General features: G+C 46.8%; 1 protein-coding gene across 1 annotated transcript in view; it reads left to right on the top strand.

Moving 5' to 3' along the window:
- LOC124781787 overlaps window positions 1-16618 on the top strand; it is a 241900-nt gene that overhangs the window by 38126 nt on the left and 187156 nt on the right. Inside the window, 1 exon segment of the mRNA XM_047253889.1 lies at window positions 9957-10081. Within this exon segment, the coding sequence (XP_047109845.1) occupies window positions 9957-10081 (125 nt within the window).

Here is a 16618-nt window from a genome sequence, read left to right as displayed (position 1 = left end):
TCTGACGACGAGCTGCACGCCAGTTTAGAATGGCAGGGTGTTCATTTCATCCGGCGTGTTTACAGGGGACCTAAAGACAACAGGGTTGCTACTCGTGCCGTCATCTTGGCCTTTGAGGGTGATTTATTGCCTGAAAAGGTAAAGGTTATGATTTACTGCCATGATGTTGAACCGTATGTCCCTCCCCCTATGCGGTGCTCTAAGTGCTGGAAATTCAGGCACACGTCTTCCTGCTGAACTTCCAGTGCGACATGTTGAGACTGCGGATGTCCGTTGCACCCAGATAATCCACGTGCGCCTTCTCCCACTTGCATCAACTGTGGAGACCACCACTCCCCCTGCTAGCCAGACTGCCCAGTTCACCAAAAGGAGCGGAAGATCGTGGACTACAAGACCCTGGACTGGTTGACATATACAGACTCTGAACGCAAATTTGAAAGATTACACCCCATTCAGTTGATGTCGGCATGTGCTGCACCTATGTCACCGTCACCGTCCTCACTCCGTGCCACAAACAGTGGGCCCTCCGGGCCTCCAGAATACATCCGCCCCCTTGGTGGTAGGGGCAAATCTTTCTCCGTTGCTCCCAAAGAATCAACTTACAGAGTAAGCCCCACCCCCCTTCCCAAAATGCCCTCCCCCCCCCTCTTGCGGGACCAGGGGTTAGAATAGGCCCGAGGTATTCCTGCCTGTCGTAAGAGGTGACTAAAAGGAGTCTCACATTTCCGCCTTTATGTGACGGTCCCCTGTAGGGCCTGACCTCCATTTTTCAAAATGTTCCCGAAGAGCGAGCCAATTGGGAAGGGCGCCTTACATGTGCACAGTATCCATCGTACGCTGAGACCTCTCGCATCCTTCGTCGAAGCGGATCTGAACTTCCGCTCATTCTCCAGCTGTCGGGCGAGGTCACCCTCCTGGGTGCGTTTTCCTCCATCCTCTGGGCAGTATAGCTTTGTGCACTGTCGACGATAATGGACTTCTTAGCTCATTTGCACCTGATAACCTTCGCGGTACCCAGTCGGCTGTGGTGGGGCCGCCATGTAACCCATTGGTTGTAGCCCCCAAACCACACAGGGATTGCTCTGCTGATGCCTGCGTCGTTAACTCCCCACGTATGCCTAGGAGTAGATGCCCGTCACCCTGGGTCATCGCGACTCCCGGCAATGGCTATCGTGCTAGGTGGCCTGTGCTGCGGCTGGGTGGTGGTCGTGGGGAGGGCCCCGGTCGGAGTTGGTGGCATCAGGGCGGGTGACACGCCATGAAGCGTAGTACATCATCTCTTGCTGATGGTCAAACACCAGCAGTCTCTAGTGTTCACGGGCTCAGTTCAACACGCAGAAGTATGACCCCAAATCGCTCCCCTCCCTGGCCACACCATGGGAGGAACGCCAGGCTAAGGATGGCAGCGGCTCGTACCCCCAGTACCTTGCACCTTAGAGAGCTGATTGGGAATCTTCCATAACGATGAAGCCTCAGTTTTTTGTTGAGCATTTAGAGGACAGGTTTGGGCAGGTGCAGGGCTTGTCCAAAATGAGAAGTGGGTCAACCTTGATCAAAACAGCATCCTCTGCCCAGTCACGGGCGTTACTCACTTGTGACAAGCTGGTGGATGTTTCTGTAACCACCACGCCCCATAACAGCTTAAATATGGTCCAGGGTATCATATTTCACAGGGATCGTCTTTTGCAGTCTGATGATGAGCTGCACGCCAACTTAGAGCGGCAAGGTGTACATTTCATCCGGCGCGTCTATCGGGGTACGAGGGATTATCAGGTTGCCACCTGTGCCTTCTTCTTGGCCTTTGAGGGTGATACATTACTCGAGAAGGTCGAGGTGATGGTCTATGACTGTCATGTCAAGCTCTATATCCCTCCCCCAATGCGGTGCTTTAAATGCTGGAAGTTCGGCCATAAGTCTTCCCGCTGTACTTCCAGCATCGTATGTCGAGATTGCGGATGCCCATCACATCCCAATACTCCATGTGCCCTGCCTCCCATCTGTGTCAACTGCTGTGTGCACCATTCGCCTTGCTTGCCTGACTGCAGGATTCTCCAGAAAGAAAGTAAAATCATGGAGTACAAGACCCTGGACCGACTGACCTACATTGAGGCTAAGAGGAAATTTGAACATCTACATCCTGTACGTAGGACATCATCTTGCACTGCTGCTACAACAGTTGTAGTCCCATCAGCTCCACCAACTGCAGTCACCTCTCAGATCCGGAAGACTACCCCTGCCCCCTTGATGTTGGGGGGCACTTTCCTCCCTGTTTCTCCTGCACCACCTACTTTGGGAGCAACACCACCCCAACCATCGGGGATATCAGTCCCCACTTCTGCGCCAGAGAAGCATAAGTCTTCTTCGGCTCCTCTCGCTAGGAAGGGGTCCCTTGGGTCACTCCCTTCCCAGGTTTCTGCTAGTGGGAAAGATGACACCTGCCAGTGGCTGAAGAGCCCAAAAGCAGCCGGTCGTATGGGTTCATGCTCATCCACAATCCCAGAGACTGGATCAGTGAAGTCCTCCCAGCCAGAGAAACCCAAGGAGCAGTGAGAGAAATCCAAAAAGAAGATCCCCAAGACCAAGGGAATTACGGTGGCATCCATACCACCACTACCTACAAGCTCTGCGGATGAGGTGGAAATTCTGGCGTCCGCTGAGGACAAAGATCTCTCCGAACCCTCAGACACAATGGATATAGACTGCTCATGCAGTAAGTCGGTGGCAGCAGGTGACCCTGTGGCATAAACTGCCTCATTGAATGAATGTTCCATGCCTGCCCAGTGTCACGATCACGTCATCCTCCAGTGGCATTGTGGCGGTTTTTTCCACCGCCTTGCTGAGCTACGGCAACTGTTAGCTTTACATCTGCTTTCTGCATTGCCCTCCAGGAAACCTGGTTCCCGGCTGTGTGGATCCCTGACCTCTGCGGCTATAAGGGATATTACAGGAACCGTAGTGACTATAATAGTGTGTCAGGTAAAGTTTGCGTCTGTGTTCTAAACTCCGTAGCAAAACTGTGCCCCTTCAAACTCCTCTTGAAGCTGTGGCTGTCAAAATAAGGACGATGCAGGAAATAACTGTCTGCAGTCTATATCTTCCTCCAGATGGTGCAGTACCACTGAATGTATTAGCTGCACTGATTTATCAACTCTCTAAACCTTTCCTACTTCTGGGAAATTTTAACACCCATAACCCCCTTGTGGGGTGGCATCATGCTTACTGGCCGAGGCAGAGATGTCGAAATTATACTGTCTGGTTCGACCTCTGCCTCTTAAATACTGGAGTCGCCACACATTTCAATGTGGCTCATGGCAGTTACTCGACCATTGTTATTTGAATGTGCAGCCCAGGACTTCACTCTATCCACTGGAGAGCACATGATGACCCGTGTGGTGGTGACCACTTCCCCATCTTCCCGTCAGTGCCCCGGCATCAGGCTCACGGACACCTACCAGATGGGCTTTTAAACAAGGCAGACAGGGAAACTTTCACCTCTGCTGTCACTGTTGAATCTTCCCCTCTTGGGAACATTGCTGTGATGGTTGAGCAGGGGACTACAACAATCCTTTCTGCGGCAGAAAACGCGATCCCTCGCTCTTTAGGGTGCCCCCAGCGCCAAAATGAACAGCATAGAGACAGAAGTGATGACACTTTCTGCAGGACCTGACCATCATTTTGCAGGAAAATTCCCAAGCACATACAGTGATAGCTGTTACTGATTTTCTTGACTGATGGTGCTGCTAAGTGCTACACCATGTACTGCACTCCCCTGACTTAAGCTCTCGTCAGTTCAACTCAATTTCTAAACTGAAGGAAACACTTCATGGCATTCGCTTCAGAACTGCTACAAATTCGTCGGGCAGTAGACCACGCCGCTTTAACTGTCTACAAAACTGGCACTGCTAAGAGTATCCCTTCCACATCGCTGGCAATGGGTTATACACAATGCTGGTGACTACTTTGAAGGTCAGTGAAACTTTGAAACAAGTATCTATTCTGTACGAGCTGTAAATAAATAGTTGCCCCTATTAAAGTTCCAACCCTCATAATAAAAAGTTTGAGGTCGTCCACATGAGTGCTAAAAGGAATCCATTAAACTTCGGTTACACGATAAATCAATCAAATCTGAAGGCCATAAATTCAAGTAAATACCTAGGAATCACAATTATGAACTACTTAAATGGGAAAGAACACACACAAGACGTTGTGGAGAAGGCGAACAAAAGGCTGGGTTTTATTAGCAGAATGCTTAGAAGACACAATAGATCTACTAAAGAGACTGCTTACACTACACTTGTCCATCCTCTTTTGGTGTACTGCTGTGTTGTGTGGGATTCTTCCCAGGTAGGGTTAATGGAGTAAACCAAGAAAGTTCAAAGAAGGGAAGCACATATTGTATTATCAAGAAATAGGGGAGAGTGTGTGACGTGCATGATGCAGGATTTTGGTTGGACATCATTAAACGAAGGTGTTTCTTGTTGCAGTGAGATCTTCTCACGGAATTTCGATCACCAACTTTCCCCTCCGAATGCGAAAATATTTTGTTGACTCTAACCTACACAGAAAAGGGAAGATGTAGTGTTCATTTTTTCCTTGCTCTTTGAAAGTGGAATAATTCAGAATTAATTGTGAAGGTGGTTCGATGAACACACTGACATGCACTTAAGTGTGATTTGCGGAGTATCCATGTAAATGTAATGTAGATATGGAATGGAATGACAACATAGGCTCAGTCATGGGTAAAGCAGGTGTAGACATTGGTTTATTGGTAGAATACTGGGAAAGTGCAATCAGTCTACGAAGGAGATTGCTTATAAATCACATGTGTGACCGGTTCTAGAATATTGCTCAAGTGTATTGGACCCCTACCAAATAGGACTAACAGGGGATATTGAACATATACAGAGAAGGCAGCATGCAATGCTACAGGTTTGTTTGATCAGTGAGAGACTGTCACAGATACGCGGAAGGAACTGAACTGGAAGACTCTTGAAGATAGACGTAAACTATCATGAGAAAGTATGTTAACAAAATTTCTAAAACCTGCTTTAAATGGTGATTCTAGGAATATGCAACAGTCTCCTATGTATCGCTCACATGAGGATCGTGAGGATAAGATTAGAATATTTACTGCATGCCCAGAGGCATTCAGACAATCATTCTTTCTCTACTCCATATGTGAATGGTACGGAAAGAAACCCTAATAACTGGTACAATGGGATGTACCCTATGCCATGCACCTCGCAGTGGTTTTCAGATGTAGCATGAGCAGTTTTCAGGCCATTGACAGATGTTTCTCTGCTCACCCTTTGGTCTCTGCTGTTCATGACCTTCTTGCTGAACTTAGTCATACTGACTGCTTGGTTGTCTTTCTCCATGTCCCAAGGGTATCCGAGGGAAAGAACTGGCTGGCTGTTTGTGTAGTGGAACAATTACTCAACGTCACTGCCTGCCTCCCCTCTCCTCTGTTTGCTTTGCTGATCAAGGGTGTGGATTTGTGGACACAAATAAAACCTCTGTTCACTCGGAGATGGAATGATCTGCTTGGATACTTGCCCCCTCTTTTGAACTCCCAAGGAGACTATTCCCCTAGAGCCTTCTTCCTTCTGTTTCTCCTCGGAAGGTATCCACCAGGCTACATCGCCTCCTCATTGGCTGTACTAAGCTAACCCGTTCTTTTATTTAACATAATGAGCCACCTCCACATTGTAATTGTGGAGCCTTACAAACTATAACTCATATTCCGGTGGAATGCCCCCATCTTTTGGCCATCCTTGCTAAGCGTGGCCCTCCGAATCGTATGCCTCAAATAATGGCAGATGATTCATGGACCGTTGAACTGGTTCTCCATTTTCTCCGTGAAATTTGTTTTTGTTTTCAGAAATAAGATTTTAAACTACCGTGAGGCAGGGGCTGGGTGGTTGGGGTTAGCATGTCTCCCACTGCATGCTGGGTCTGGAGGACATCTGACCCTGCCCCCTTGACCAGCTCTCTCTTTCATTCCTCCCTTATTTTCTGTTTTAGAGGCAGCACTCTGTTGAATGGTGGATGCTCTTTAACACCTTGTCTATGCCGAAGCAGTGGTGGGACAGCTGTGGTTGGGATGACACTTATCATTGCATGTAGAGCCCAGGAGACACTCTCTTGCTGCCTTATCTATTTCTCACCATTTGTTTTTATTGTTGATGGGTCAACTGATGTCAGTTAAATTTTTAGTTTTCTTTCTCGTACTGATCGAAATCTATTGACCAGAAGACATTCTTTCCTCTGTGACTGTTATTGTCCTTCATTGGGCTTGTGGAGAATGGATGTAAGGTGGGGCTTTTCTCACCATTGGATAAGCCCTGGGAGACCACTTGTCTGCTCTGACTTACATACTGGCGTGATCCGTACACTTCTCCATAAATTCTTTCTCAGCTTTGGCATCAGTATTGTCTTAGATGCCTGTCTGGCCACTCGTGCATACTTTCATGATCAGAAAACGTACTTCACGGACATCACTAATTCCAGACAAACTGCTCCTGGACTGAGGGACTAATAAGTGTGCTGTTTATCCCTTTAACCCTGAATCATTCAACCAACCATATTGTTAGCACACAATACATGTTCCAAAATCCTGCACACCACGTGGTGCCATCACATGCCGTTATCATACATGAGTGTGGCCTGCTTCCAATTTTTGGTGTAGAACTTCTTGTCACACTTCCTACTACTTCCTACAGGATCCACCATATACAGGAGAATGTGGTCCTGCAGGGCTCTGTGTTGTGTGTACGCTTTTTTCTAGTGGCTATCTATGGTCTAGCTACAGATGTGTGGTCTGTGTCACCCTCCCTTTGTGTTGACGAGTTTTGTGTTTGCTATTGCTCCTGCATTGTGTGTGTTGCTAAATGCCAACTGGGATGTCATACAAAAGGTGCAGTCCTGGGCTCTCGTGCAAAGCTTCCAGTTTCCAGCTGCCAAGACATGAGTCTTGCAATTCTGTTGCTGTCGTACTGTCCATCGCCAACCAGAACTTTGCCTTGATGACCAGGTGCTCAGTGAACAGCCTACTCGCAGAGGCTGGAGTCCCTCCGCTACAGATCAGGCGTCAACAATTGCTGCTCAATTATCCAATACAAATTTGCATCCAGACTACCATGTCCTTTTTTTCTGGTAGGGAGCTACATCTCCCACAACAGTAGCCCAGGACTGTAGTCATGACCACATTTCTTATACAGTGTCTGTGCTCTATACTTAAACTTCCCCCACTTTTGCGTCTTGTTGGGAAGCAATCATGTATGCCCCTTTTGTGCGTTCCACGTCCTCAGATCTGTTGTGACCTTTCCTTTGGATGGAAAGACTCCACTGACCCCACTGCTTCCTTTTTTTCCGGCTGTTCTTGATGCATTTCCAGTTTGGAAGTGGTGTGTACTGATGGCTCCGTGGTTGACCGATGAACTTGTTTTGCCTATGCACATTCAAGACGCAGTGAACTACGCTCCCTGCCAAATGGATGCAGTTTATTCACTGCAGAGTTGGTGACTATCGCTCGAATCCTCAGTCACATTCTTTCTTTCACTGGTGAAACATTCCTAATCAACAGTGATTCCATGAGTACTCTTCAAGCCATTGAGTAGTCCTACCATAAACATCCATTGGCTCAGAGTATCCAAAACGTTCTTTCTGACCTATTAAGTTGGACAGTCAGTCTTTGTCAGGACCATGCACCAAGGTGGGATCTTGGGGAATGAATATGCTAACCGATTGGTCAAGTTCACTACCAGGATGCCGACTTTGGAGATGAGGATTCCAGAACTGGTCCTTCTATCGACTCTACACTGTCAGTTCATGAAGGCTTGCAACACAGGTTGGTGTGCCCTGGTTTCGGATTCACATTGGCTATGCTTGACTGACCTATGGCAACATCTTATGACATGAGGATCCACCACACCGTTGGTGTGGTGCCTGTCTGATGGTGACCCACATCCCTACTGGACTGTTACAATTCGGCTACTTTATTGTGGAACCTCAGACTTGCTGACATGTTGCCTCTTTGTAGTAGTGAACGACAATGCCAAAGCGGCTGACTTGGTTTTACATTTTATCCGTGAAAGTAGTTTTTACTCGTCTCTATGAGGCAGGGCATATAGGCTTTGTCACATGCTTCAGGGACTGGAGGAGTACCCTGTCACCTGCTCCGAACTCAGGAGCCCTTGGCTGCCCTTGCTCAGTGTCTGGGCCAGCTCCTGCCCTTCCCACAATTTTAATTCTTCTTATTCTTTTCCATCTGCTATTGATATACTCTCTCATCATCATTCTTCGACCTGTGATTTTAACAACTTGTCCGTGTTTCTAGTTTTCCTGGAGTAATATAGTGTGAGGAAACACTGGTCAGATGCAGAAGATCTCTCTCTGATTACGTAACGTATCCCGGCAGCCTCCAGCTGCTTTGTGAGCGGAGTATCTCATCCACCTTCACCCTCATACCCATATCTCACTTCTAATTGTTTCTATGTCTTGGTTTTATTGATTCTCAGTTACAGTTGGGTTCATCAGGATTTGTTTTTTGTGTCCTTTCTCTCTGAGAACTCTTCCCAGTTTCATGCCTATGGCCTGTGGTCCACTACAGTTGCCTTGGTCCTGGTTTTGGATAGTGCCATTTTGCCATGCAGGGTACACTTTAATCATGGCAACATATGAAAAGTTTTGGAAATTCTTCCACCCTTGGCCTGAAGGCTAATGATCATCCCCTTTTGGACGTCAGATAGATTGCTTCATTTCCATATTACGACAACCACTACACTGTTTTCCGCATTTGTATGACACACTTTATATACGCTCTACTGTTATTGATATCATCTGTCATGTTGATGTGGAATGTAGGTGGTGGTCACATTAGTGCAACTGGACCAGAACCAACAAGTCGTGTAGTTTCATTTGAAGAAAAAGGAATTTGACTCATAAATCTCAATGTGTGATATTGTTATGAAAACACAGCATTCTGAAAAGTTAAGTAGAAGTAGTTTTTAGTGGTTGGGGATTGAACGAAGCTGAATGTAGGCCATAAGTGAAGTCAACATCCATTTACTTGAACGCATTTCATAAACACACACATTTGCTGCATCAGCCTAATTTCTTCAGTGTGCTATCTTGTACAAAACATTTCTCGGAGGAGTGAAAGGTCACAGCAAAATCAATTTTTGATCACATAATGATCATCTTCAGTGCTTTAGCGGACAAATTAAAGCTCATAGGCACTGGTGTCTAGTTATGAGCAGTAACAGAAGCTACGAAACGATCACAATAAATGATCACCAGTGCCTACGAACTTTAATTTGTACGCTAAAGCACTGAAGATGATCATTATGTGATCGAAAATAGATTTTGCTGTTAATAAATCATCAGAATGACACCCAATGCTGACCTTCCTTCTAAGTTACCACTTACACTCTCTGCCCAGAGATTTGTGATTTTGTCACTGTCTGCCACTCGAGCTTGAATGAGTACAAACTGTTGAGGCTTTTTCCATCTGAAGATGGAGTGACTGTGGGGTTTCCAGCGATTTTAAACAACATCAGAGGTTCCCCGACCTTGAATGATCACCTGTACCTTGGTACACTTGACCTGCCATTCAAAATAAGTTTCGTTCCCTTACACAACTCACACACCTTTCTCCAATTTCAATTCTCTCACCCTTCTCAAACAGCACTCCTCATTCCATTGTGTTATTAATCAGTTCTCTTTTCCTTTACATCGTATTATTGATCTTTCACTTTTGGCTCACGTAAGTTGAGTTTACTTTTGAAGCAAAGATTACAAATTGTTAACTTGAAAATTGAGATTGAAAGTTGCTATTTATATTGAGACATGTAAGTGGTTCAGATTGTAACATTTCTAAGGCTAGCATAGCAAATATTTTAAGTTGTTGTTGTAACCTAGCATCAGTAAGTTCATCTCTCTGCCTTCTTTTTCAGGGGGATTCGCTGTTGTCTTCCTGGTGAAAGGCAGTGGGAGTGGTGGAACACGGTATGCACTGAAGCGGATGTACGTCAATAATGAACATGATCTGAATGTTGCTAAACGAGAGATTCAGATTGCAGTAAGTATGAAACAAAAGCACTATGAGACACTATTTACAGTGCGTGTGCGTGTGCGTGTACATGCATGGGTAATTGTGCTTTTTAAGTATCATGAATAGCTTGTACTGCTATTAACAAATAGGTAATGAATAAAAATGCTTTTTAAGTATCATGAATAGCTAATACCACTATTAACAAATAGATAATGAATAAATATAAGTTAACAAAATGGGAAAATATTGGAATGTGTACAGATATTATGAAAAGGATAGTTGCTACCCATCTTACAGCAGAGATGCAGAGATTCCCCCAAATCTCTTGACATGCAAAGTAACGGTACATCTGCAGAAAGAATTGCAATCCACCACCCCAAAACTGATCCATGACCTTATAATCCTATCTGTTGACAAAGGATCCACCACTGTTATTTTGATGCGCAAGGATTACCTGGCAGAAGGACTCTGCCAGCTGTCAGATTCATCCAACTACAAACTCTGCCACAGCTACCCCATTCCAGAATCCAACAGAATCTCCTCAAATCCTTAGGTCCATCCTAGAACCACTCCCCACACCAATACATTCTACATGCTTCCTAAAGTCCATAAACCCGAACATCCAGGATGCCCGATTGTGCCCGTTACTGTACCCTCACTGAGAGAATCTCTGCTCTCATAGACCATCACCTTCCACCTACCCTCCTATATAAAAGATACCTACCATTTCCTCTAACGACTCTCTTTAGTTTTTGTTCCTTTACTACATTGTGTCCTGCTAGCCACTATTGATGCCACTTCCATTTACACTAACATCCCTGATGCCCTTGATCTTATGCTATTGTACACTGACTTTTCCAATGCATGATGAAATCCAAACCTACAATCTACTTCCTAGTCACCATCACCAACAATATTCTCACCCACAATTACTTCACCTTCGAAGGCATTACCTACAAAGAAATCTGGGGTATTGCTATGGGCACTTATGACACCAACCTATACCAACCTCATCATGGGTCATCCACAGGAATCTTTCCTAAACACCCAGAATCCCAAACCTCTCACCCACCTTCCTAGATGCCAATCTCCACCTCATAGTTGACTAAATTAGTACCTCTGCCTGTATCAAACCCACCAACCACCAGCAATACCTAGACTTCGACAGCTGTCACCGATTCCATACCAAGAAGCGCCTTGCATACAGCCTAGCCACCTGAGCCCATTGCATCTGTACTGCCAAATGGTCCCTCGTGAAATATAATGAGGGTCTCATTGAGGCCTTCACAGACCATAATTACCCTCCCAACCTTGTACAAAAACAGATCTCCCATGCTGTCTCTCTTGTCGCCCACCACCTACAAAAAGTCCCACTGTCCGGCCACAGAGGAGCATTCCCCTCATGACTTCAGTACCACGCAGGACTGGAGCAACTGAATCACATTCTCCGCCAGGGTTTCAGCTACCTCTTGTTGTGCCCTGAAATGAGGACTAGGGCTGTCTTGCCCACTATCCTTCCCATGTAATAGACCTAGATGTAAGACCTGTCCCGAAGATCGTCCCACCACCACTTAACCTGGGCCAGTCACAAGCATTACTACCCCCGTCCCCCTACCCCACGGGCCAGGCAGTTAGAATAGGCCCGAGGTATTCCTGCCTGTCGTGAGAGGTGACTAAAAAGAGTCTCACACCTTTCAGCCTTTGTGTGATGGTCCTCTGTAGGGTTTGACCTCCATTTTTCAAAATTTTCCTGAAGAGCGAGCCAATTGGAGAAGTGGGAGGAACACCAGGCTAAGGATGGTAGCGGCTAGTAGCCCCAGTACCTTGTATGTTCGAGAGCTGATTGGGAATCTTTCATGATGATGAAGCTTCAGTTTTTTGTTGCCCATTTAGAGGAAAATTTTGGGGAGGCGCAGGGCTTGTCCAAAATGAGAAGTGGGTAAATCTTGATCAAAACAGCATCCTATGCCCAGTCACGGGAGTTACTATCTTGTGACAAGCTGAGGGATGTTTCTGTAAGCATCACGCCCCATAAGAGCTTAAATATGGTCCAGGGTATCATTTTTCACAGGGACCTTCTTTTGCAGTCAGATGATGAGCTGCACACCAACTTAGAGCGACGAGGAGTTAATTCCACCGGGCGCATCCGTCGGGGTCTGAGGGATAATCAGGTTGCCACTGGTGCCTTCATCTTGGCCTTCGAGGGTGACACATTACCTGAGAAGGTCAAGGTGATGGTCTACCACTGTGATGTCAAGCCCTTTATCCCTCCCCCAATGTGGTGCATTCAGTGCTGGAAGTTTGCCATGTATTCCCACTGTCCTTCCAGCATCACATGTCGAGATTGTGGTTGTCCATCCCATCCCAATACTCCACGTGCCCCACCTCCCACCTGTGTCAACGGCAAAGAGCATCATTCTCCTTGCTCACCAGACTGCAGGATTTTACAGCGAGAACGGAAAATCGTGGAATACAAGACACTGGACCGACTGACCTACACTGAGGCTAACAGGAAATTTGAGCATCTGCATCCTGTGGCTATGACCTCCTCTTATGCTGCCGCTGCGAGAATAGTTTTAGCCCCAGATCCGCAAGTTCCAGTTGGCTCTCAGAGCTGGAAGACTACACCTGTCACCTTGATGGTGGGGGGCACTTCCCTCCATGATGCTCCCGCACCACCTACCTCGGTAGCACTGACCCCCAACCAACAGGGCCACTAGTCCGAATTCTGAACTGGAGAAGCGTAAGTCTTCTTCAGCTCCTCTCGCTAGGAAGGGGTCCCTTGAGTCACTCCCTTCCCAGGTTTCTGCTAGTGGGAAAGATGACACCCGTCAGTGGCTGGAGTGGCCAAAAGCAGCTGGTTGTAGGGCTTCACGATCATCCTCTGTCCCGGATACACAATCAGTGATGCCCTCCGAGCCAGAGAAATCGACAAAGACACCCAAAACCAAGGGAATTGCGGTGGCGCCCACACCACTGCTGCCTACAAGCTCTGCGCCTGAGGATGAGGTGAAGATTCTGGCGTCTGCTGAGGACCTAGATCTCGCCAGAGCCTCAGACACAATGGAATAGCCTGTTCAGGAAATAAGTCAGTGGCAGCAGGTGACCCTGAGGCATACACTGCCTCATTGAGTGTTTCACGCCTTCCCAGTCCCACGATGATGTCATCCTCCAGTGGAATTGCAGTGGTTTTTTCCACCACCTGGCTGAGCTACAGCAACAGTTAAGCTTTACACCTGCTCTCTGCATTGCCCTTCACAGCTAAAGGGATATTACAAGAACCGTAGAAAATATAATAGTGTCAGGTGAAGTTTGCGTTTATGTCCTTAGCTCAGTATGTAGTGGAACTGTGCCCCTTCAAATGCCTCTTGACACTGTGGCTGTCAGGATACGGACAATGCAGGAAATAACTGTCTGCAATGTATATCTGCCTCCAGTTGATGCGGTACCCCTGAACATATTGGCTGCACTGATTGATCAACTCCCTAAATGTTTCCTACTTTTGGGAGATTTTAACGCCCATAACACCTTGTGGGTTAGCACTGTGCTTACTGGCCATGGCAGAGATGTCGAAAATTTACTGTCCCAAGTCGACCTCTGCCTCTTAATACTGGAGCTGCCACACATTTCAATGTGGCTCATGGCAGTTACTCGACCATTGATATATCAATGTGTTGGCCAGGACTTCAGTCTATCCACTGGAGAGCACATGATGACCTGTGTTGTAGTGACTACTTCCCCATCTTCCTGTCAGTGCCCCGGCATCAGGCTCACGGACACCTACCCTGATGGGCTTTTAAACAAGGCGGACAGGGAAACTTTCACCTCTGCTGTCACTGTTGAATCTCCCCCACATGTTGCCATCGATGTTCAGATTGAGCAGGTCACTACAATGATTGCGTCTGCGGCGGAAAACGCAATCCCTCTTTCTTTAAGGTGCCCAAGGTGAAAGACAGTCCCTTGGTGGTCGCTGGAAGTCACTGAGGCAATTCAAGTGTGTCGACGAGCATCTACAGAGATGCAAGCAGCACCCTTCCCTAGACCATGTAATAGCCTTTAAGCGGCTCCATGCCCGCATTTGCCTGCTTATTAAACAACTGAAACAGCAATGTTTGGGGATGTACAAGTCTACCATTGTGTGCCATACGTCACCTTCCCAAGTCTGGATGACGATCAGACATCTTTTTGGGTACCAAACCCCAACAGGTGTCCCTGGCGTTAATATCAATGACGTGCTCTCTACTGACGCAGATGCGATTGCCGACCACTTCGCTGAGTACTATGCTCGAACCTCTGCATCAGTGGACTATCCTTCAGCTTTTCGCACCCTCAAACGGCGGATGGAAAAGAAAGTCCTCTCGTTCACTACACGCCATAGTGAACCTTATAATGCCCACTAGGAGAGTGGGAGCTCCTCAGCACCCTTGCACATTGCCCTTATACAGCTCTTGCACTGGATTGGATCCACAGTCAGATGATTAAACATTCTTGTCTGAGTACAAGCGATATCTCCCCGTCATCTTCAACCGGATCTGGTGCGATGGCAACATTCCATCACAGTGGTGGGAGAGCACCGTAATTCCGGTGCTAAAACCCAGTAAAAATCCGCTTGATGTGGATAGCTATTGTTCCATCAGCCTCACCAACATTCTCTGTAAGCTGCTGGAACGTATGGTGTGTCGGTGGTTGGGTTGGGTTGGGTCCTGGAGTCACATGGCCTACTGGCTCCATGTCAAGGCGCCTTCTGCCAGAGTCGCGCTACCACTGATAATCTAGTGTCCCTCAAGTCTGCTATCCAAACAGATGTAAAGCATACAATACGACCTGCGAAATCATATCCTTGCCACATTGAATGAGTGGGGTCATGGGGTCTCTGGGGCCCGCTCCAGATTTTTATCAAAACTTCCTGTCGCTCTGTACTTTCTGTGTCCAAGTTGGTGCCTCCCGTAGTTCCCTCCATATTCAGAGGAAAGGCGTTCCGCAGGGCTCTTTTTTCAGTGGCCATTAATGACCTAGCAGCAGCTGTAGGTCCTTCGGTCTCCCCTTCTCCTTATTCGGATGACTTCTACATTTCGTATTGCTTCTCCAGTACTGGTGTTCCTGAGCAGTGCCTACAGGGAGCCATTCACAAGGTGCACTCATGGGCTCTAGCTCACGGCTTCCAGTTTTCAACTGTGAAGTCATGTGTCGTGCACTTTTGTCGGCGTGATACCATTCATCTGGAACCAGAACTTTATGTTAATGACAATCCACTCACTGTAGTGGAGACATATCGATTCTTAGGACTGGTTTTCGACACCCGATTGACTTGGCTACCTCACCTTCTTCAGCTTAAGCAGAAATGCTGGCAGCACCTCAGTGCCCTCCGCTGCCTGAGCAACACCAGCTGGAGTGCAGATCGCTCTACACTGCTGCAGCTGTACAGAGTCCTTGTTCAATCCCACCTTGACTACGGCAGTTTGGTTTACGGTTCAGCAACGCCGTCAGCATTGTATTTACTTGAGCCAGTGCACCTCTGTAGCGTTTGCCTATCGATGGGCACTTTTACAGGGTGTATACGACCCGGGAAATCCGTGAAAAACCCGGGAATTTTTTCATCCGGGAGAAAACCAGGGACTTTTCGGACTTGCGGGGGCTTTTCGGACTTGCGGGGGGCTTTTCGGACTTGCGGGGGGCTTTTCGGACTTGCGGGGGGCTTTTCGGACTTGCGGGGGGCTTTTCGGACTTGCGGGGGGCTTTTCGGACTTGCGGGGGGCTTTTCGGACTTCTGGGAACGTTACGTTGTTTTAGCTTTCAGCTTAATTTTTGTAATTTTGACTGGTAAGAATTGATTCTCCTGTTACTGGAGAATGATACAGCAGAATAAAATATAAACAATAGGGAAAAAATAAAACTTAAGTGGCAAAGGAAATGCGCAACTTACAACAACAAAACACCGAGCACGCACAAGCGTCTGCAAATAGCAAAAATATGTTAAAGGCCGTAGGGTGAAGACTATGTAATTCTTCGTAACAATAAACTGCTTGCTGCATGATGTCACAACTGTTCACATTAAGCTCGTTAGAAACAAGCAAGTAGCCAGATGCAAACGAGAAAAATTTTTATCACGCGGCCTAGCTGCCAGCTTTGCGCATGCGCAAAATTGTCCGAGTTGTAGTGGGGCGGGCGTTATTCTCCATGTGACCTGTGTTTGCATTAATTGATTTCGCTGCTTCTCTTCGTTTACAGCTCCCACGTCAAATGAAAACGAAAAGGGTTTCTGTGGCCTGGAGCTATCAAGTGAATTAAAATATATTCACATAATTACGGAGGGCAAAATTATATTATTAGTTTCAGTTTTCTGATTTTATTTTATTTTCAAGTTATTAGCAGTCATGCATTAATTGCCTTGCAGAACAATGAAGTTAGTTTTGCAAGTTTCCTAAAGAAATTTGGTTTTATTAATCTTTCCACTGAGGCAATCATTTTATTTGAAATGAAGTGTTTCATTCCACAGTATTGGCTAGTTCCAACTGTTCGCTGAATTTCAAGTGCACATTATCATCTTCTGCCATGTATGGCATT

Source organism: Schistocerca piceifrons, chromosome 1, assembly GCF_021461385.2.
Source record: "Schistocerca piceifrons isolate TAMUIC-IGC-003096 chromosome 1, iqSchPice1.1, whole genome shotgun sequence".
NCBI lineage: Eukaryota > Metazoa > Arthropoda > Insecta > Orthoptera > Acrididae > Schistocerca > Schistocerca piceifrons.
Note: the sequence above shows the minus strand (reverse complement) of the source record. Positions and strands in the feature narration are given on the sequence as shown.